We start from the raw sequence: 22,656 nt of genomic DNA, 5'->3' as shown, positions 1-22,656 counted from the left end.
ACTGTCCCTTTCGCACTTGGAGCCACCTAAACTAGTCCAGCCACGCCACGTAAATCTGTTTGAGCCCTACTCCGTGTTAAAATGAATCGAGTTGAGTCGAGTTTAAACAACACTGATTAAACCATACGTAAAAATTTGTAGTTCGTTATTATATAGTACTCCGAAATTCCTGAATCCGTTAAAAGAATCGTCTGCAGATGATCTTGTCTTCTGTGTCGTTCGAATTAGTTCAATTCTTGCACCTTCAGGAGAATTTAGAAGCTTGATATCAGATATATTCAGTATGATCCACTCAGAGGAAGAATAAACGAACCTTACATGAACACATAGTATGAAGGGCACGCAGCTGTAAAACAATATCGATAATTGTTAATCAGCTCCTATATCGAGAAAATGTCTCATATATCACAATTTTCATAAGTAATGTCAAATATAACAGAATTAGGAGAAATGACTCAAAATATCATTTATTAACGCCGGATGATCCAGCTTTTTGATTTTTGGGAAAAAACGTTAGATCAGGTTGCGTTTAGCTTTAAAAATCATTATAAAACGTAACATGATCTCTGGCGTTTTGGGAGTAAAATACAACATGAAATAGCATTTAAGGTCTTAAAATGCTAGATCGTGTATCATTAACAAAGAAAAGAGGATAAATATTGCATGATCTAGCGTTCAGGATCATTATCTCCGGCAATAATATTTGGAACATTTTTCATAAAATTATGGCATTGAGGACCAATATTCTTTTTTATCATTATTAAATACATTCATGCACTAGTCTTTCTTTCGACAAGATATGAACTCTCAACCTCCGATAATGATACCATCTGACCAAGATGTCACGTTATCACACCATGAACAAGTACTATTAGCATTGCCACTATAGCCTGAACCATGTACTCCTTCAGAAGAAATACAAGACATGTACCTAACTCAAAATTAAATGTCTGGCCATTTGTACATTTGGAATTAATTGTGTGAGCCAATAAGGCAGTGACAGTTGAAATAATTAAAGGAGGTGTCAAATATAGGTGATATGTTGCTTTTCCTTGTTACATTTACATTATAATCTCACACATTTTAGTTTGCTTATAAATACTCTACTTCACTTCCCTTCTTCTCATGCAATATTACTGTCAATTGCTTCAGTGTTGAGTTATAGCAGTTTCAATGGAGTTCAATCTCTTCCACTTCTTTGCACTTCTTTCTGTAAGATAGCATTCATTAGTATTTAGTTTGGATCATTTTTAATTTTTTCGGTTTTTTGAATTTTTTTCTCGAATTTTTCGATGTCCTGCAGGTAGCATTTGTGGCAAGCCATGCAGCTCTGTCTTCTGAGGACTACTGGAGATCAGTTTTACCCAACACTCCCATGCCTAAGTCCATTAGTGAACTAATTCAGTCTCCTGGTTAGCTTTCTGAAATAATTCGATTCAGATTTCGTCGACTTTTTAATAAAAATCGGAGTTACAAGATATATCAGTAGCTATTCATTTCTCCGTTGTGTTGAAAAATCTTGTACAAGAAAAAAAAAGGAAGAGTTTTCACAGTAATGAATCAGGTTTAGGTCCGTCGATAAATTTTGGGGAAATATGTAAAAATACCTATATTTTCAAACTTATTTTCGAAAATACGGTCGAAGTTGTAAATGAGATTGCAACTTTAGTTAAAAACCATTTATTTTCATGTTATTGGAGTTGCAAACGAAGTTACATATATAATTGCACCGTATTTTTAAAAAAAATTGCGATTTGGGTAATTTTGAAAAAAGCACTCAATTTTATGAATTCTTGTGCATGTAGATTAAATTGCTCGAATATATATGTTTGTAGCATACTAAAATCGCGATTTTGTAGAATTTTTGGATGACAAAAGCACCGCGGTGAATGTGGGAAAGGGCAACGTGAATGTCCACACAGGCAAGGGCGGAGGCACTAATGTAAACGTCGGAAAGGGCAACGTAGGTGTCCACACAGGCAAGGGCGGGGGCACTAACGTACATGTCGGAAAGGGCAACGTAGGTGTCAACACGGGCAAGGGAGGCACTAATGTACATGTCGGAAAGGGTTCAGGCGTCAGTGTCAACACTGGAAAGCCCGGAAAGCGTACTAATGTTGGCGTTGGCAAGGGAGGCGTGGTTGTCCGATCAGGACACAAGGGCAAGCCTGTTTATGTTGGTGTCAAACCAGGCAAAAATCCATTTGTCTACAACTATGCTGCCTCTGCAGATCAGCTTCATGATAATCCGAATGTAGCCCTGTTTTTCGTCGAAAAAGATTTACATCAGGGAACAAACATGAACCTGCATTTCACCAAGTCCGCGACACCAGCAACTTTCTTGCCTAAGAAGGTTGCTGATTCCATTCCATTCTCATCCGAGAAGCTACCTGAGATTTTGAGCAAATTCTCCGTGGAAGAGAACACGTACGAGTCTGAGACAATGAAGAATACTATCAGTGAATGCGAAGCACCAGCAATCAAAGGCGAAGAGAAGTACTGTGCAACTTCACTAGAGTCCATGGTTGATTTCACTACTTCTGAATTAGGGAACAAAGTCAGCGCTGTGTCAACAGACGTCGAAAAGGAAAGTGAATTGCAGAAGTACACAATTGTCGGCTCCAAAAAATTGGGGGAAAAGGCCGTGATCTGTCACAAGCAAAACTACGCGTATGCTGTGTTTTACTGCCACAAGACGAACAATGTCAAGGCCTACACGGTCTCACTTGTTGGAAACGACGGGACAAAAGCTAAAGCAGCAGCTATCTGTCACACAGATACTTCGTCGTGGAATCCAAAGCATTTGGCGTTCCAGGTGCTCAATGTTAAGCCCGGAAGTGTTCCTGTCTGCCATTTTCTACCCGAGGATCATGTCGTCTGGGTTCCTCGCAGCTAAGTGGCAGTGCTAGAATTCGTCGCTTGTTAGTTATTACAGTTATGCTTTGTGGAGTGCTGTAAGCCCCTATCACACTATAATACCATACTATATATGCTTCTATGTTATATAAGAATGTATTGTCTGCACCTTTCTACATATAAGGATTGTACTCATAAGAAGGCATTCATTCATGAGCCATTTGTATAAAATCTCGTTTCTTCCTGTTTGCCGGAAGTTTTATATACATACCAACTAAATACCTGGAACTAACTCCGAGGTACAGATTTGAAGACGAACCAACGTTTTCACATACACGACCAAAAGCCGGAAAGGGAAACTGAGTATAAAAACAGAAGGGATTGTTCTGCTAACAAAATTTTCTTTCATTTACAAAATCTGCTTCAACGAAGTTTATCCGTGGGTGCTGTTACATATACACAGGAGACGACTCATGTATTACATCGTATGGTCTGTGTTTGCTATAAATTATAGTACATATCACAACAAAGACTTCTTTGCAAGTTTTCTATACTCTCAGCTAATGCTCCTGGGGAGAAGCGATTTAATTCTCCAGTTCCATAGCATGTCGCACCATGGAGATGCAACCATTTTAAAGAATTGTAGCTGTAAGGTTTTATCTTGTGCATGCATCGCACCCTCCCCCAATGAACTTCATTTTCAGCTTAGACATTTCTGCATCTGCATCCTGCTAGAGCCCTGTTACCACCTTTCCATCTTTGTACTAGCTTTGCGGTGGATTGAGGCTGTCCGCAAAAATATCCAAAATGTGTCTGATAGTATCAACAATAGACTTCCGTCAATTCACAAATTCAACGAAGCTCGTCTAGTTTATGAACTTGTGATGGTAACTTCATACTTATACTATTCAAGAGAAAAAGGCTCCAAAGTCCCCCATGTTCTCCCAACCTGCAGCTTGACATGCAAAGGAACTGGAAAATGTAGGGGTTAGGAACACAGTATTTTTAATAAGAGTTCAAAAATTGAAGTTTATAATCGTCAATTTCCAACATTAAAAATCATACCAAGAAGTGTAGCGGCACTTTCCATGGTCTTTTGAAGCAATAATCCAGCTTCCTTCATAACTGAAGGATCAGCTTCAAGTACTAATTCATCATGTACCTGAAGCGCATAAAGCTATCTATTATGACAAGAATACAGAAATATGAATGAGAGGAGTAATTATGGGAGCTGAGAATAGTATAGACTGTAAGTCTGTAACAAAATGTTATACAATCATGAACTCTGAATCGGCTACAGATAGTAACCACTTTTTTATAACATTCTACTAATAAGTTCTGCCGTTTAGTGTGTGTGTGCGCGAGAGAGAGTGAGAGAGGGGGGGGGGAGTTCAAAAAAACCTGTAAAAGTATTCGGCAGCGGCCTTTTAGATGAGATCCTTCGAGTGAAGTGCTCAAATCAGAGCCACTGACATCTTGAACAAGTGCAGAGTGTAGATTAATCATTGCAATTTTGATAATGTCAGCAGCAGACCCCTAAAAAACAGCAACCAGAACCAAACATTTAGTACACTCAATCAAAAGCAAATTCTCATCAGAAAAAACTGACAAAATAATGAAATAAGTTTTACTATGAAACCTACCTGACATATAGAATTCACAGCTTGTCGCTCAGCTTTAGATTTTTCTTTACTATTTCCAAATTTAATGTTTGCCAAAAAACGCTTTCTTCCTTTGAGGGTCTCCACATATCTGTATCACGGTATTCACAAGAATGTGTACAAACTTTATTATATTACTCAGGAGACCAAAAAGTGACCATAATAAATATACACTAGTGAGTTTAAACAATAGAGTTGAGGGGGAGAGAGATTTAAGAAGATTCAAAAGTTTAAGGTACAAATGCGGCACTAAGAACTTCGTCAAGGAAAAAATAATCAAATATTTGTATCTGAACTTTGTGCAGTATTGTAAATTTGAAAACTAATTTAACTAGAATAAAATTCTGCTTTACCCTTTCTGACGGCATGATATTACTGCTTCTCGAAGCCAGGAAGCAACACCCTGAAACGACCTTTTAAAGCTCTGAATCTTCTCTGCAGCATCTTCTGAACTGCACTCTAGTTGTTCAGCGAGAGAATTTGCACCCATTCCATACAAAATCCCATAGATCAACTTCTTAGTCTGCTCTCTCTCAATAGAACTGACAGAGGACTCCATCTTTCCTGTCCATTTTGCAGCAATTATCCTAAAGACATCACTTTTGCGTTTACTGAGGAGTTCAACTAATGACGGATCTTTAGAAAAGTGTGCCATCAGTCTTAGTTCTATCTGAGAATAATCAGCTGCTAGCAGTAACCAATTCTCCTGCATATATTGTTAACATATATATTTGAATGTACAACTCTTTGGGAAGAATATCAAGCGTATTATTGATAAATAAGAAGTATACATTACCTGAGTAGGGACAAAGAAATCACGGGGACTGATTCTGTAATTGTCGCCATCTGTACATTCCCCTTTTTCACTGTCACTCATTTGGAAGTCCACCATATGCTCGACACACTAGAGCAGCCAGACACACCATACTTTACTTGACTTAGTTCAATGAAACTTGCAGTTTATAAAAGAGTAAAAGAGGAGTATAACCAAGTAAAATAGTCCGAACCTGGAGATTAGGTTCCTCCATTGATAGTCGCCCAGTTGCTGTTGATGTCTGGAGCCAATGTCCATGCAGAGTGTATTTTTGTGTCCTCATAGAAAGCCTGGCAAGAGAGCATATTGATCCCAACGTAGAATTAAGGAGTTTTGCCAATGTTCTGTGCTCCTTAATGATAGCAATGATTGGATGCTCATGCCTACAAAAAACGAATTCAATGCAGTAACATGCACGCACTGTGTAGCATGAGTTGTACACATTAATCAACAAAGAGAATGAAGGCTAGTACTAGATCAGTCAAGATTGTAGGATATTCGGAGTACAAGAAGATCTAAAAAGTTTAATATGCAGGACTTATGCTAGCGGATACTATTTTCTTTGTAATAAGAGGTTGACAGTTTTAAGTTTTAACCATAGTAGGACAGAGTGCATGTGTATATTTAAATTTCTGTAATTGACTTTTACTAGAAAGCTATTTGTAAACCTTTGTTAGTTTGTTATCACATTTCTCGTTGAACACTTGGACTCAAAACCAGTCTCAAGAAAGTTTTACAAGTTTTGTAATGCCAAAAAAAAGAATGAAATTTAAGTAAGAAGGATAAGCAAAAAGCAAGGCAAGAAGAACAAATCAATGTAAAGAAGCAAGTTGGACCAGAAGAGGATAACATCAATGTTCAAAATATAAATAAATAAACTGAGCAAGAACCCATGACCAGTTGCATAACTCCTACTATAAGCTGGGGTGGGACATCAACAATAAACATAGGTCATGTTTAAATAATTGTCACTTTGCCAAGTTAATAATCAACATGTTGCCAGATAAATCTTTGTGCTCATACTCGGACATAAACAACCGAAATTTGTTTCTGCTACACAGTACGTAAAAAGGGTAGCATGCTCGATAACTATCAGAAAATATAGAGATCCCATTCCCCCACTGTGCTAAAAAGTTAAAATTATACACTACTACTACAAGTCACCACTTATGGTTGCCAGACTAGCACTATCTAAAAGTAATGAAAAGGCAAGGTGGAAAAGATATGTATCCGCATACAAGTTCAAGGTTTTGTGGTAAGAATATTAATTAAGAGGAAAAAAAAACGTATAACAAATGCTACTAACTATGTCACAAAAGGGAAATTGCATATATCAAAAACCTTTTTTTTTTTGCTTAATTATAAGAAACCATATTAAGTTTTAATATTTAACAGTCCATAAGATCACAGATTGTCAATTCCTGAAGTCATATATATAACGAACAGCAGATCTTTTTAACTTCAGATTGAGTTGAGCAATTATCTAGACAAGATGATACAAAAAAATCCGTACTTCCACACCTTAGTAATTCCAAGCAATGCTTATCAGTACTAGGATGTTGTTTCCCTTTATTGTATCCTTCTGGTATTGGCAGCTTCAACCGCTGATAGAGTACATTTGCAATATCAGCCGTTGCATACAAGGAAAATGTCATGCCAGCCAACCTATGAGCTTCCTTCTCAAGACACTTTAGCTTTCTTCCTAATAGATGGCGAGCCCGGATACATCCCTCCATGTCAACACCAATCCCGCAAAGCTCCATGTCTGCAAGAATATTAACCTGCATAATACAGACATAATACGTACTTTTCAGTGTGCACGTTGTGACATAAAAAAAGTAGATAGGTAAAAGGAGGTTCTATGGTAAATCAGATAGTAAAAGTTAATCCAACACCCTTCGCATGCCTCCTAGTTAAAGATGATGGTGCTATTTCTCCATTAAAAATCTTTTTACACGTACATAAAACCATAGCTAAAATGTAAGCCACTCTAGCCCACCCTAACTAGTTTAAGATATAAATCTGTTGTGTTAAAATCCAAACAAATTTTCATAAATAAAATAAACCAAACAAGATATTAAAAAAAATATATTTTACCAGAGGGGATTCAATGGTCAATAGCGCTTCCATGAGTTCTTCAGAAGTCAAAAGTTTCCACAGTACAGAATATAGGGCCCGTGATAGTGCAACACGTCGACAGCAACCATTATGTGCAGCTTGACGCATTTGATTTTTCCATCTACTGCAACGACTAGCAGCTGCTGCTGCCTCACTGGATAACCTTTTTTTAACTTCCTGCAGGTTTAGCAGTATTTTATATGTAGCAGATGGAGGAATAGAGTATTAAGATGTAACAGGTTGATATATTTTGTATACAAATATTCCTCAAACCTTTGTAAATTACCCCCTCAAGCGGTATGCAACTACACGATATTATCATATTGAAAGGCAAAAGTGTACTGTAAGACTTAAAATAAGATCCACCTAATCTCTTTGACTAAGATTGATAGAATTACCTTTTCAAGATTCGGATTTGAGCTTCTCTCTTCATCAGGCCAAAGGATCCAGGCAACAATGCAGAGGTCGACTCCACGTTTTACATGAATCGGAGAAAACATATAATATGAGCTATCAACAAGTTCTAGGCCCAAACTCTTTGAACCAAGGTTCAGGCCAACAAATCTCTGAATTGAAAAGGCAGGATTTTTAAGTGCCTGGATTTGAATTTTCATGTTCCAGCCGAACTTTCTGACATCTTCTCTCCCCAAAATTCGAGAAATCCTGTCCCACCTTCTTTTGGCAACCTCTATCAGCTGCTTTTGTGCAAATAAGTTCTTCTTAGAATTAGACATGTTTACTGAAACGTTATTATTACTTTCATTCTCTGACGAAAATAAATCCTTTGGAAGGTTAATATAGTACACAGGCGAATTTTCCCAACAAATTGCTACCCCATGGATCTCGAAGGGAGCGAGGGAGTTAAATTCAGATCGTTTGTTGAAATGAATATCAAAAAAGAAATCTTCTCTACTATCCCAGACATCTAAGAAAGATTCAAATCCACCGGGAGTTTTGGCTGCATTGATTGGACCTTTTTCAGAAGCAGTATCCTTACCGTAATGGCTTTCATTTCCTTCCAATCCTGGATTCGGCCTAATATTATTGACACACTTGTTATCTAACCTGTTTCCAGCTGCTGTTGCTTTAAGGGGAGAAGACACTGCTGTTTCTGTATTGCTGATGCAGTTAACACTACTTTTAAACTCATAAGTAGTTGACTCTTTACCTCCTACAGCAATATTTTTTGCATCATGCATGTTTCCAACTTCAGATGCTGCTCCAGGTATTTCAATTCCACCATCAGACAGTTTTTTTGGTACTTCTCCAGCATCAGAACTTACTTTATCCTTAATTGTACGCATTTCCAAAGACTGTCTCGTTGAAATTGGTTTTCCATGCTCTAATATAATACTACTCATTGCCTCTTCCACGGGAGAGGTGGATCTTTCTTTTCTGCTGGCACTGCCTGCAGCAGTTGGTAGTTGTGCTGGAGGGAAATGGGGAACCTCAAGTCCGAGGGATTTGAAAGCTGAGAAAGCAGCAACCCTTGCCTCTTCAGCTTTATCTAAAACAATCTTGCGAGCACCATTCTTTATTTTTTTAGCTACTCCCATTTGTATTCGACGCTGTGCTGAACCCTCTGCATTCATACAACAAAATGTCAAAGTCAGACTTCATATTTTAAGCTTATTATACCCTTGGATATGTATATTAGCAAGTTGGACACACTAGTCATAGATAGGTACAGAACCACGACAGCTGGGAAGAATTTGAGCTTACGATAATCCATCCATTAGCACAAATACTACGTCTACATCTGAGCAAAAATAATGTCAAGAAGATAAATTTAACTATTTAAGCATCACAAAGTACCATCTTGCCAACATATTCTGCTATACTAAAGATCTAGCAGAATATGCATGCATGCAATTCTGAATTGCATAAATTAATAAATAAAGGCCAAATTGCACAGTAGCAGTACAGTGCCCATGTATATATCAGACAAGGACGTAGCCCGAATAACTTTAGAAATAAATCAAATAAATTGCAACCAGAACGATGAATGGAGAAAGGTTACACAGAAAATACACATAACAAAGTTTGATTTCCATGTCAAACTGAAATAACTGACAATTAAATTATACTAACAAAGTTTGAAGACAAAAGTATATTGTAAAGGAGCAGATAATAAATCTTAGACAAGGACGTTGCGCCTGGCAAAACATGGAGAAAATGGAGAAAGTGACAAATTAAAATGCAATATGTATATTTTAGCTCCGAAAACAACATTTCTGCACATTAAATTGACTAGTATACTGCATACATTAAATTGACTAGTATACTGCATACTACGTAAAATAAAATAAGCCCAACAAAATAAAAGATACAGGTAAAGGGCCAGACAAAGTCATAAAATATGGCCAAGACATGATGCATTCCATACAGCGCAGAAAATTACCTTCTGCAGCCCAAGCTGAAGATTCAAAAAGTGCTTTAACAATTTCAGGTATCGGAGATTCGGCAATTGCTTGAGGTGTCCGCAAACCAGCTTTATAAAGTGCCCTTGCTCTAGATCCCTGAATTAAGATAATACAAAAAGAAACAAGGATAAATGGAGTCTTTAATGAGGCTTTTGACAAGTTTTGATAAATTCAAATCTTTCAAACTTCCAAAAAGGTTATGCAAAAGAGGTGCATACCTTAACGAAAGGGATAGTAGTCAGCTCTACAATCTCAGCTCTGACTCCAAAGGATACGCGATTTTGGAACTTCGCTACTAAGCCTTCAAGATCATGCCAACCAAGCCTCTCACAGAATACAGAAACCATCGAAGCGAACCTTCCAGCATTTTCCTGCAAGGCTTGAACCATGCCTCGTGCCACTTTAAAGGCTCCACAAACCTCAGTCACAGGTATTTCCTACACATAATTGGCAAAAAAATTCATTAGACCATAAATATTGGTACTGTCTCCCATGTATGAATTATATATAAACAAAATGAAAGAAGTACATAACAAGTAAGCAGATATGATAATTAAAGATACTTGACCAGTTTAACTAACAAAGTAAACATATCTCGTTACTAAATTTAAAAGATGTATATTTATCTAAGTTTAGCTTAAATATATATTAACAATTTAACATTCATATTACTTCAAACAGGACTACAACCATTATTATTTCTTTTTTAGAAAAATCTAATAAATTGCACCGCCCCTAATATCAATACATAACTCCAATTTTCTTTTGTAAAGTTGATTACTATTATATTAGCTAGCATGAATATTATCCACACTGCCTATATATAAAAAAGTTCATCTCAGACGACATTAGTAAATGTATGCGATCAGCTATTCAACATATATAAGTAGTATACAAGCTTTGACTTCAAAAAATAAATCGCAGTGATGCAGGATGTTTCATACTCTATAGCCTATACTACAACCAAAATGTAAAAAACAATCACCTGTACGAGTCTTGACAGAATAAGAGCAACATAAAAGCGCTTGCACACTCGAAGTGATTGGTCATCAGAAAGCATGCCGTGGCTTAATACACCATGTCTAGTTTCAGACCTCCCCTGGAACCCTTTTGTGATATCCCTTGATCTATTTGAGGTGCGTACTGGAGCACCATGGGCCATGCGCATCAAAAAAGGTTCTTGTACTCCAACGCGGTTTCCTACAGACTAAAGACAAATGAAGTTAAATAAAGTGCAGTCTCTAAAAATATGTAACAAGGAAATTACGAGAAAGTGATAGATATAAGTCACATAAAGATCAGGTATTTAAGTTCAACTATAACAAATCACTCGCAAAAAATATTGGGAATATCAACTGAAACCCAAATAAATTTTGTTAAGGTAGAGAGGTGTTGCAATGTTAGTGAAGCAATTTGCAGAAGAGCGTGACAGACCTCTCTGGGAACAATCTCTTTTATGTTATCGGGAACACTGCGAAGATACAACTTCTATGATTCTGACTTTCCAGATAGAATAACATGACCTTGATGCAGAGCAGGACATATTTTAATTACTTGTTACTTTTTCCATTTTTTTATTAATATATATGCATATTTATAAACTAGCTGACATTCTATCAGGAATATTCTAGAATATAGATACATGGTACGAGCCATCTAATATGAATCTAGATAATTATTAGATGTATTTTTTTATCAGATAAAAGATAGAGTTTACTCCTATATAAGATGTAATTATCATCATATATTAACAAGGTTCAAATATTTAATGAATAATACATGTATGAGTATTTAATTGTGAGTCTACCGAGTCTCTGAAAAATACATTTTCTGTTCTTATTAACAATTTATTAATTTTGTCCTACATCAATCCTATAGTCAGCAAAGATTCAAGGTCATATTTACATTAACTCACACATCATCTAACAACAAGAATTATTTAATGGGCCAGAACACCTAGGGGACAAGTTAAATTCAAGTAATGTCATATAACCCAAAGTGCAATACATGAGATCAAAGTCAAGTTATTATAAAATAGTTTTCCTTTATGTGTAGTTTTAAGATTATAATAATTACAAAAATAAATTTTAGCTAGTATTACTTTAGTTAATCCAATGTCGTAAAAGGAAATACTCAGAGTTTGTGAATTGTTATGCACCAAGGATTGTTGAACAAGAAGCAAAATTACCTGATCAAGTGGAGACAATTCCATGAATCTTTCATAATACAATTCCCAATCTGGCTCAACATCAACATTAATGGGTGTTACCAAGTAAACTAGATGCAGATCAGATGCAAGTACAAATCCTTCTCTTGCCCGGGAAAGATCATCCAGCACAATCTAAATTAAGTATTTAAAATACACTATTAAAGTATATACAGCAGTACTATATTTAAGGAGTAAAGACTACAACGCAATTATAGATAGAAGAAATATTTGAGAACTATAGCACTCTGATAAATTTAACAAAATGGTCTACAAAAAATGAGCAGTGTGTAAATCTTACTAATGATTCTTCAGGACACAGAGAACTACCAAATGATGCACGACCAAGAGGTGTACTGCTATACAGCTTAGTATCTTCACTCCATTCAAGAAATTTCTTTTGGCATAACCACCTCAAAGAATCTTGTGCAGATCTCACTACATCTTCAAATGGTTTTGTTGAATTTAAGAGAGTGCACCTAACATAACAATGAATATCACGAGCTGTTTGAACAATTCCACCAGAGACAACTTCCAATATCGCATGGGTCATCCCATTTTTATCTTCGGACAGACAAGAGTGCAACGGCGGACAGCTGTCATTAATGAGTCCCAGTATCCTTTTAACCTCTTCCGGCTTGCAGATCAGCACCTGATAAAAATGTTTTAAAACAAAAAGCAAAAATCAGACCTCTAGCCATAGAGGTAATGCCTTAAATGAATCTCAGAGAGTAGAATTTTTTGGACACTTCTTGCAGCGCAGTATTATTATTGCCATGACAATATAGGAGACTAGAGGTTCACAGAGCCACATACACTCTCGCCTTTGGTATCTATTCCAGTCCTCCCAGCTCGACCAGACATCTGCCTGTACCTTGTTCCGTCAATAAAATCACGACCAATCCTAGGCTGTCGAAAAATAACCCTCCTGGCAGGCAGATTGACACCTGCAGCTAAGGTTGATGTTGCAGTCAAGACACGTACAAGTCCTTTTCGATAGCAGCTCTCAACAACTTCTCTTTCTTCAACCTTCATTCATATTACTTAACATATGACTTCCAGTGTAAAATTTAATAAGTATTTAATCAACAAAAAGAAATGCATGGAAGTATGACCAAGACAAAACCAAATAGTACCAACTCAAAGGTATATAACCAGCTGATAACTTAAAAGGAACGTCAAGAAACATGTATTGTAAGGAGAAAGTAAACCTAATTTAGCAAGAAAACCCAGATGATGGTTAATTTAATATACAACATATACTTACAGTAAGTCCGGCATGGTGATATGCAACACCAGAAGGAAGAGTTGTTTCTAGAACAGGATCCAATCCAGCTGGAGACCTTCGCAATGTATCTATAGCAGAATTTATGTCACTGAACTCGGTCTGGTCGCTGCAAGAGTTAGCAGAAAATTTCTTGAGATATTTTGCAATATGTGCAGCAGTTGATTCACATCCTTTTCTACTTGAGCAAAACATCAGCACCGAGTGACCCTCTTGAACAACCTGATCGCATAGTTCCATGTCAGATGTATGAAAGTTCAGCCTAAAGTGTTAGGGCCACATAAAATATAAGAAAGTTCTGACCTCATTGCATAATTGTACAATATGATCTGGATCTTTACCGCCAAGCTCAGCTCCTTTAGCAATGGTCCTGATGATTTCCATACTTTTGTTATAAATTGTATTGCCGACTTTAATGTATTCCACAAGTGGAACTGGTCGAAAATCTGTCTGGTATAATGCTGCCTGAAAACATGATTATAAACAATTAACAAATAATGGAATAAACATTAATATAACAGGCTAAGAAAATCTTTCTATCAAGAAGTGAACAGACATGTTTATGACGCCCACCCCCTGTATACTTATATCTAGTCATTTATGTACATACATGATATACCACACTGTACACCATCAAATCAGCGCTACTTTCTTAGAGAAGTTACTAGATAGCAGTAATCCTTTGATTTAATCAATATATATGCACATGCCTAACAATACAATATTTCAAAAATTATATACATATAAGTTATAACAACGCAAAAATATCTTTCATGAGTAGTATTCTTTTGTTTCCTCTCTTCAGCCTTCCCTTCTTGTGCATTCCATTTCTCTAATTTTCTACATGTGTGAATTACTCGATTCACAAATCACCTATCAAATTCAGATCTAACATATATCTCCTCATATTTGTTCGTATTAAAGGAGGAAGAAAGAGAATTAGTGGGCTGTTTGTACATAGGAGCACAGAGGTAAATATAAAATTGATCCAATGGAGTACTAATGTGTCACATATAGCTTCAGGCACAATGTTGTTACATTTGTAATTATTACAAGAGGCTAGGAAGTTAGTGTAGTATCTCTGCATCTATTCAAAAAGATATTTAAATTTGACATATTACGTAAAACAGGGAGAGATATGATGTCAGGTACTAGTGCAGTATTTGGAGCTATCAAGGGACTACCTCAAAAGGAAACTGCAGCGTAGTTGACTCTACTTAAGCTAAAAGAACGACAGATTTATTCGAGTTTGTACAAGAACACCTCAAAAATTGGTTTTTAGTACTTTACTTTGTTTCCTTTGCATTCTAATTTTTGTCTTCTTTATTTTCTTCCTTTCATCAATCCATCCCTTTCAGACCTAAGTCCTAAGATTTAGCCTTAACATTCTTTATTTGCGTAGCTCAGACAAGCTTTCCTATACTGCAAATTCTAACCACCTATGTCTTGTCTTGTCACTTGTGTTGTAAATTAGTGATCGTCATACATCAATTTTGCTCATACTTTTCCAACAAGGATTATTATGAGGAGAATCTAGGAAGCATGAGTGCGGGTGCGGGGGTGCAGTACATGGATACGGGAATTCATCAAATTTCAAAATATGAGGATACGGGTACGGGGGGATACGGAAAATATTAAAGTATTAAGAAAATTATATATATATATATATATATATATATATATATATATATATATATATATATAATAATTCATAAGATGCATTTAAGTAGAACAAAATAGTGGAATAACTAAATCAATCCTACTAGAGATAGAAAGATATACACACACGAGCAATTATATATACTTACAATCTATAGACACACATGAGCAGATATTACAGAAAACACACTTATCAATCGAAATACTTGAGCTGGAGATGCTCTGCTCTCTCTCGTACAGGTGCTCAATTAGTCTAATTAGGTTTTGATCCCTCTTTTCTCTCTTTTGACCAACTAATTTTAAGTTTTAAAAAAAAAAAAGTTGTTAAAAATTACGATTTGTGCCACTGCCGCACCCCCATCCCCGCACCCCCGCGTATCCCCGTTGCTGCCTCCACCGATACGCCACGTGGCGTATCCCGTGCGTATCCCGCCGCACCCCCGCACCCCCAAGTATCCCCTACGCAGTTCTTCACCCAGACGAAGTATCCCTGCTTTCTAGAGGAGAATGCATGTATTATATCTATTTATACTTACTTGAAGCCAATCAGCAACTGCAGCAACATTTGGCAAGGTAGCACTCATCCCTACAATTTGAAGACCATGAGCAGGATCATTTTTTCCGCTGGTTGTACTTGTAGCGGAACTTTCACCAGAAGATAATTCTGTACTCCCATCACCAGCAGCATACCGTAGCTTGGTCAACATGAGCTCTAATAGGTAACCTCTACTTTGGTCCCCTACCTGCAAAGAAGGAGACGGACGGGAAATTTATACGATTCATAGGGTATAATGGGAGATGCGGAAGGAAATACTGAACAGTTGTAATGCAACAAGAACCTCCTTTAATCATTTAATGCCCACACTAGCTACTGCCCAGAACACACAAGTGTAATGGGAGCTCGCATAAGGCCACATAACCTTTATATACACATGTAGAAATCCTACTTCATTAGTTCATAAGATCAACTCTTATTACCTTAAATACACTGATCAGTTACCATTGGCCAAGGGTGTAAGAAATAGCTTTTAAAATTCTAGATGGATTAACTAGCAGGCGTAACTTTTTAAAACATTTGTCCACTTATAGCAGCAGGTAACCATGATATTTCCATCTTTCCTGTCTAAAGCATTTGGTTTGCTAGCTTATTTATCCATAGATTACAAAAGATGAAAGGCACCTAAGAGTCTGTACGAGTAGAAGAAAAAACATACAAGTATGTCATTTTTCTATAAAAAGAAAAAGAAAAAGAGCTTACACATTAAGGGCTTAAGTTATTACAGATGTACTGTTAGTGATAAACAAACTGAAGTGATGGCAAAGAATTTATGTCAATTTGACGACCATCAACCAAAGGTAAGCCCTTTCGTGCAAAAAAGTAATTTGGAATTCAAGTGGAACTTCAGTACTAGTTTACAGAACCTATTATACTAACCATGTGCAGCTCATCTATCACAATAATTCCAACCTCCGACATCCGACCCTCTTCTAACAATCTGTTTAGCAACGAGTTTGCCTTCTCAATTGTACAAACAGCTACAGAGGTGTCTTTAGGAAGAGTTCCACCCCCTTGGTTTCCATAATAGCTCCGGACATGCTTATCAAGTGGTTCCAGAAGGGCCTCAAGATGTTCTGCCTGCCCATGTCCAGACATTAGTCCAGCCCAAAGAAACAAATGTAAGAATCCAAATGAGCTCACCTTTTCTGCACAAATTGATACATATGGAAGTACAAGAAGTGCCATTTTTCCAGTTGACAAGACCCGCCGCAGCATTAGAATTTCAGCAACGAAACTTTTGCCAGCACTGAGGACAATTGAAGAATTTAATAAAGAAACTTTTGTATTAATACACTTAAAAAAGATATTCTGTTTAATGCACAACACCCTTATGGATTTAAGAGGTCAACAACACATGGACACAACATCACAGAGAATAAATAATAGATGCCTAATTATATTAATATTCTTAACAGGTATCAGGTCAAAAGTGGGAGTTCCATCAAAGTGATATGTAACTCCTAAATATTAATTTTCAGGAAGTAAAACTATAACAGCGTTAAAATCCTGAGCAACCGAAGAGGGGTGCTAGTTTTGGACAGAATTAACTGTGTACGCATTATATGGAAGAAAAGAAACAGCTTAACATTTAGCTATCTCTTTTGCCCAGAATTATATTCCTTCCTAGTTCCTATCCATGATAGTGTGTATTTAGTTTAATATTTAATAATGCACATGAATACCTTGTAGATGCACAATACACAAGATTTCTTCGCTGTAAAACACCGTCAACCTGAAGGCAGTCAACCTGAAAAGATGAAAATTATGACAATATGACAGTGAATGATCAAATTAACAACAAGATACACGGCCTTAAGATATCTATACTATATTATTAAAGCTAAACATGCAAAATTTTAATTGATGAGAACCATTAGACTGAATTTTTTATATTTTACTAAGATGCTACTGAAACCTTAAGGTTTGAATCCTGTCAACAACATACTAAAATAAATTATTAATTTAGACATATATAAAATTTATTAACTGTTAACGTGCATAGCACAGGTTATAGCCTAGTGTGTTGTGTGTGTACTTTCTAGTGCTCTAATAACAATTCATTAGTATGCACAAAAATAACAGAAAAGGAAATTACGAAAATTATGCGAATCATAGATGTCCATCGTCAACTAAGAGAAACCAATAACTGTAGGGATCACAATTGGTCAAAGATCAACAAGCTCTACCTGCCATGGATATAGTTTTGATATTCCTCTTTTACGATATGTGTTGCATATCTCAGATGGAAGCCAATTGATGATATCCAGACGATCTTTAGGGGACAGGAAGCTTGATGGAGTAAGTTCTTCACTACAACTATGAGTGGCACTGGAGAACCTGAATTCGTTGTTTGGGGTATTAGATGTGCTGCTGGCATTAACCCCTAATAAATTGTCAACAATTTTCTGTGATGTGCTAACATGTAATTCAGGTAGCTCATTACTCATTTGGGATGCGATATGACCCCTTTGCAGAGGCTTATGATTTGTAGAATAGCACCTCCCTTGTTCATCTGCTTTAAGTATGTGTTCAGATTGATCTGATTGTGCTTCTTTCTGATAAGCTTTCTCCTCAGAAGAGAAATCAAAATGCTTGACAGGCATTGGGGACACAACCTTCTCTAGATTGTTTTCATTTTCCCTGCGTAGTGCTAATGAAGCACTTCCTGCATCACAGATTCGCTTTGGACCTTCATATTCTATCACATTTGACTGCTTGGGATGATGCTCATCTGTCAGCATGTCCAAGTTCCTGGTCTTACACGACTTATCAGTATCTTTTATTTGTTGAACAACCTTAACAGGAATGTTTTTATTTACAGCCAGCAAACCATCAGCTATTTTGACTGCTTCATTCCAAAAAGTTTCTCCAGGAGAAAATATGGAGCTTCCATGCATTGATTTGGGAGTCTCACGAGCTCCACCATTGCTAATTAGGGGTCCAGGTGTGCCACAGCAAGCCATATCAACCAATGTATTTTCACATTTTTTTAAGCTTCCTCGAAAGTTTATGGAACTGTCATTCACAATCACCTGTTTAAAACATGTGACCTATATTCAGCTATGTATATTGACATTGATATTATAGTCGACAAAGATAAAGTTTACCTCTCTTGAAAAATTATTCGCAGCAACTTCAGATTTAGCAATGACATTAGGCTGACGCTGAACCTGTTCATTAAATTTTTCACCTGAACAAGTTTCTTCACCCTTGGTAAGGTACTGGCACTCATCATTACTAAAATGCCTCCTCTTTTGCAATTTTTCTTCTGACGCAATCGAAGAGGGGCTACCCTGTCGTTTAGCTGTGCAGGGTGGAACTTCTTTGCTGCAGGAGAAGACAATCACGTGAGCACAAAAAATTCTTAACTAGACTAGCTCATCCTTCTTTATAAGGATTGAAATAAATAAATGAATAAATGTATAAATATATATATATATATATAGGCAAGTGATCAAATACAAACCAATGTTAGTCTGGAAACTGGCAAACCAGTCCCACAGTCACCGTCTATAATTATTGATATCATCCGTTTATACACAATTAATGACTGTTTTATGTAGGAAAATCAACAATTTTTATTTATGATAATTGAGAAGATTTACTTATGTTTATTGGTGGTCGATTATTAATGATCAATTGTAGTTATAGGTCCATGGCGATAGCAAGTGATGAGATGAGGGGTGTGATGGTGGTATATAGTTGCTAGTGGTGGCAAGCGGCAGTGGAAGGGGTTGGTAATGATGGGAGGAGGTCCATCAATATACTATGAGTGAAGATGATGATGATGATGATATATGTTGTATATATGTGTATGTATATATCTATATTTGTAAGATTTTTTATATAAAAAATAGTGATTTGTGATGTACAAACGAGTGATTTTTGCAGTTAAAAACAGTGAACAAAGATTGTTCTAGAACTAGTTTCTACTTTCTAGTTTCTAGGCTAGGATATCACTCTATATATTATGTGTGTGTGCATACATCGACTTAACTTTTGAAATGAATCTTGAAATATGATTACAAAACAAAATATTGACAATTTAAATGCAGTACCTGCAATACAGTGACAAAAAGTCAGCTGCAAACTGTTTGAGTTCAGGGTTTTTCAAACCATATGAAGAATCTGAGGTGTCCTTTCCAAGACCTTTGGAAGAAAAATCACCCACATCTGATGTCTTAAGTTTTTTTTGTTGAGCCTCTCCAGAAGCTTTAGCCATCTGACAAGGCCCTTCACCTCCTAAATAGACTTCTTCATTCTCATCTTTCGAAGATAATCTAACATCCAATTCCAATTTCCTCTTAACGAAATCTGTCCTAGCTGATGAACAATTGGCAGTCTGCAAGGATCCTGCAGGAGGTAGATCATCTTGTGAAGTCACCAAAAAGCCTTCTAAAGAACCTTTACCACTAGGAGATGCGTCGAGAGTAACTCTTGCATCTTTTTCAACCAGCTTTGACTTTAACAGGGGTGATGCCCCCTTGCTTTTTTTCTTTGAAGCATAAAACTGTACAGAGTAACGAAAACACTTAATCAAAATGAAGAATTGTTTAAATATACCACGTGCACAGAACTCAAACACTAATACAACATGCAAAAGTTCCAATGTACACAACCTTACCACTATTTTCCATTTCAATTTGTTACAGAATCAGTACCAGTGACCTCACAATAGCTAGATTACACACTCGACCAACACCCCAAACACGAACTTCACAAACCAAGAACAACACACACAAGAAAAACACCATAATCCTCAACTCATTTAGAGAACATTGCTATAAATCATCATGCAATACCAAATTAGCAATACATTTTGCCAAAACACATAATTCTAAACCCATTTCGACAACATAGCAAAAAATCATCATACAACACCAAATCATCACTAAATCGTGCCAAAACACATAATTCTCAACCCAATTCCACAAATTGCTATAAACCATCCCACAACACCAAATCATCACTACAATATTGCACAAAAAAAAAAAACATCAAACACATACATACGAATACAGAAAACCCAAGTAAAAAAAACACTCAATTAGTACACAAAACCACAAATTGGGTACCCCAAAACACTTAGAAAAAACAAGGGTTTTGCTAAAAATCGAAACTTGGGGCTAATCACAAACCTGATTGACGCGAGACCGAGGAGAATTGCTTGCCATTTTCAAGCAAGAACCCTAATTTGAAGCGATTCAGGCGAGAAACCCTAGATTAGAAGTAAGTCTGTGATGCCGCCAAATGGGGATGGCGATATATACATTTGAATTGTATGTATAGGCGGCAACCAGCAGTATGCAGGGAGACACAAAAAAGTGGTGTTTGTGTTGGAATTTTATGGTTTGGAGTCTTTGAATTTTGGAGTTGGCTACTATGGCTTGTACTTGTAAATTTAATAAAAGAATATATTAGTTTCTTATTTTATTTATAATCAAATATTAAAATTTATAATTTTCTAAGAAAAGTTTATATCTTAAAACATATTATTATTGTTTTTAGTGATATAATATTTTAGTTACATGGAAATTGATTGTGATATTTTATTTTTGGATTAAGATTAATAGATTTGAGTATATTATTTTTATTTTTAATTAAAATGTGATCAATTTAATTCTTGAATATTGAACAGAATAACATAAAAATGTGTTGAGAGAGAATTGCTTTATTTAATATTTATTTTAATAATTATTCTTTATTTGTACCGATCAAATAAAAATTGTTCATTATTTGTTTAAATAATTGAAAGACTTGTATTTTATATTAGTGAAAATTATTGGATGAAAATTAGAAGAAATATACTAAAACACTAGTGTTATTAAAATGTTAATGTTATAATATATAAAATTTTAAAAATAAATTTTGAACTTGAAGTCCATATATATATATATATCTTTGTTTGTCGCTACTTGATACGTATTTTAAAATTAAATAAAATATAGTTACCTACGTAATTTTTAGTTTTTTCCTTACATACATATATATATATATATATATATATATATATATATATAATTTTTGTTTAAAAAAATGATTTAAAATTATTTATAAAAAAATATTATGGGAGTATGTATTTATACCGAAAATAATTCGTAAAGTTTTGACAAATGTGATATGCCGCGTCATAAATAATATATGAGACAAAAAGAGTATATATTTATAATTGAAAACATTTTCTCAAATACATTAATTATAAAAAATATGTAATTGAAATTCATTTTTTTCGGGCCTGAAATTTTATTATGGACCAAACGGAACTTAATCGAAATAATTCGGTCCGGTCCATACCAAAGTAACCGGATTTTCTTTAAAAAATAAATAAATTATATTTTAAATAAAATTAAAATTCAAGAATTATTTAAAAAAATAATATTAATTAATCATCATCACTTGACTTGATTAAATTTATAAAAAAATATATATGACTATATTATATATTGTTTGGACTATTTAGCCTGGACCCAAGCCACTTAATTAGGGGGGGTTTGGGATTAGGAGTCGGATTAAAATGGTATCGGGGTTGATTAATTATTTCTGATATCACGTGTTTGGTTGAGTGGTGGAATGAATATGGTTGAATTAAAATATTATGAGTTATTAATTGTGATCAATTTAAAATATTATTAAATTAATACTTATATATATTTTTGAGTTGTTTTTTTTAAACTAATTATTTAGTTGTTAATTTCAGTTTGTACTGATAATTTACATGAAATAATATAAATAATGATGAAAATAAAAGGAAAAAAATTGATCCCTGAACCTCATATTTCATACCCATCTTCTCCTTCGGGTATGAAAATCAAAAATCAGATATAGACTTCAAATAAACATAACTCACGACCGATATCAGAAAAGTCTCACTCAAACTACCCCGAGATAGAACTTATCCGATTTAATTTGAATTCCGGTTGTGGTTCAGCTTTGTTAACCCTAACCAGAACCAACCGAAAAAATTATAACTACTAGTAACTAGTTACAGTATATTAGAAATTAAATTCATGACAAAGAACAGAGCTGTACTCAAACAGATGATCCCAGCCAAGTTAAAAAGAGATAAACTGAGCAC

General features: G+C 35.5%; 2 protein-coding genes across 2 annotated transcripts; one reads left to right on the top strand and one right to left on the bottom strand.

Annotated features, from left to right (window-relative positions):
- Positions 1 to 1,054: 1,054 nt before the first annotated feature.
- On the top strand, positions 1,055 to 3,104 carry LOC108203972 (BURP domain protein RD22). The gene is made up of 3 exons (XM_017373189.2): positions 1,055 to 1,212; positions 1,304 to 1,412; positions 1,860 to 3,104. Exons 1-3 carry the CDS (start codon positions 1,174 to 1,176, stop codon positions 2,894 to 2,896), a joined length of 1,185 nt encoding a protein of 394 aa, XP_017228678.1. The 5' UTR covers positions 1,055 to 1,173; the 3' UTR covers positions 2,897 to 3,104.
- On the bottom strand, positions 2,280 to 20,945 carry LOC108203967 (helicase and polymerase-containing protein TEBICHI). The gene is made up of 26 exons (XM_017373182.2): positions 20,720 to 20,945; positions 19,640 to 20,091; positions 18,689 to 18,908; positions 17,768 to 18,613; positions 17,264 to 17,328; positions 16,722 to 16,827; positions 16,458 to 16,658; positions 15,559 to 15,765; positions 13,667 to 13,828; positions 13,346 to 13,585; positions 12,895 to 13,107; positions 12,380 to 12,730; positions 12,061 to 12,213; positions 10,858 to 11,079; positions 10,091 to 10,309; positions 9,851 to 9,968; positions 7,848 to 9,031; positions 7,429 to 7,626; positions 6,853 to 7,112; positions 5,525 to 5,714; positions 5,314 to 5,421; positions 4,871 to 5,223; positions 4,500 to 4,608; positions 4,258 to 4,392; positions 3,922 to 4,018; positions 2,280 to 3,828 (listed from the first exon to the last, which is right to left on the bottom strand). The coding sequence occupies exons 1-26, from the start codon at positions 20,753 to 20,755 to the stop codon at positions 3,761 to 3,763; spliced, it is 6,513 nt and encodes a 2,170-aa protein (XP_017228671.1). The 5' UTR covers positions 20,756 to 20,945; the 3' UTR covers positions 2,280 to 3,760.
- Positions 20,946 to 22,656: the final 1,711 nt, after the last annotated feature.

The sequence above is a fragment of the Daucus carota genome, chromosome 1 (genome assembly GCF_001625215.2).
Source record: "Daucus carota subsp. sativus chromosome 1, DH1 v3.0, whole genome shotgun sequence".
NCBI classification, from domain to species: Eukaryota; Viridiplantae; Streptophyta; class Magnoliopsida; order Apiales; family Apiaceae; genus Daucus; species Daucus carota.
This window is presented reverse-complemented; position numbering and strand designations above follow the sequence as displayed.

Coding starts and splice junctions, on each gene's coding strand:
- LOC108203967 (XM_017373182.2), bottom strand. CDS start 20,755: ATGGCAAGCAATTCTCCTCGGTCTCGCGTCAATCAG. Junction 4,609..4,870: donor ATATCATGCCGTCAGAAAGG/GTAAAGCAGAAT, acceptor ACCGTGATACAG/ATATGTGGAGACCCTCAAAG. Junction 4,019..4,257: donor GCTGCCGAATACTTTTACAG/GTTTTTTTGAAC, acceptor TATGCGCTTCAG/GTACATGATGAATTAGTACT.
- LOC108203972 (XM_017373189.2), top strand. CDS start 1,174: ATGGAGTTCAATCTCTTCCACTTCTTTGCACTTCTTTCT. Junction 1,213..1,303: donor ACTTCTTTGCACTTCTTTCT/GTAAGATAGCAT, acceptor GATGTCCTGCAG/GTAGCATTTGTGGCAAGCCA. Junction 1,413..1,859: donor TGAACTAATTCAGTCTCCTG/GTTAGCTTTCTG, acceptor GCGATTTTGTAG/AATTTTTGGATGACAAAAGC.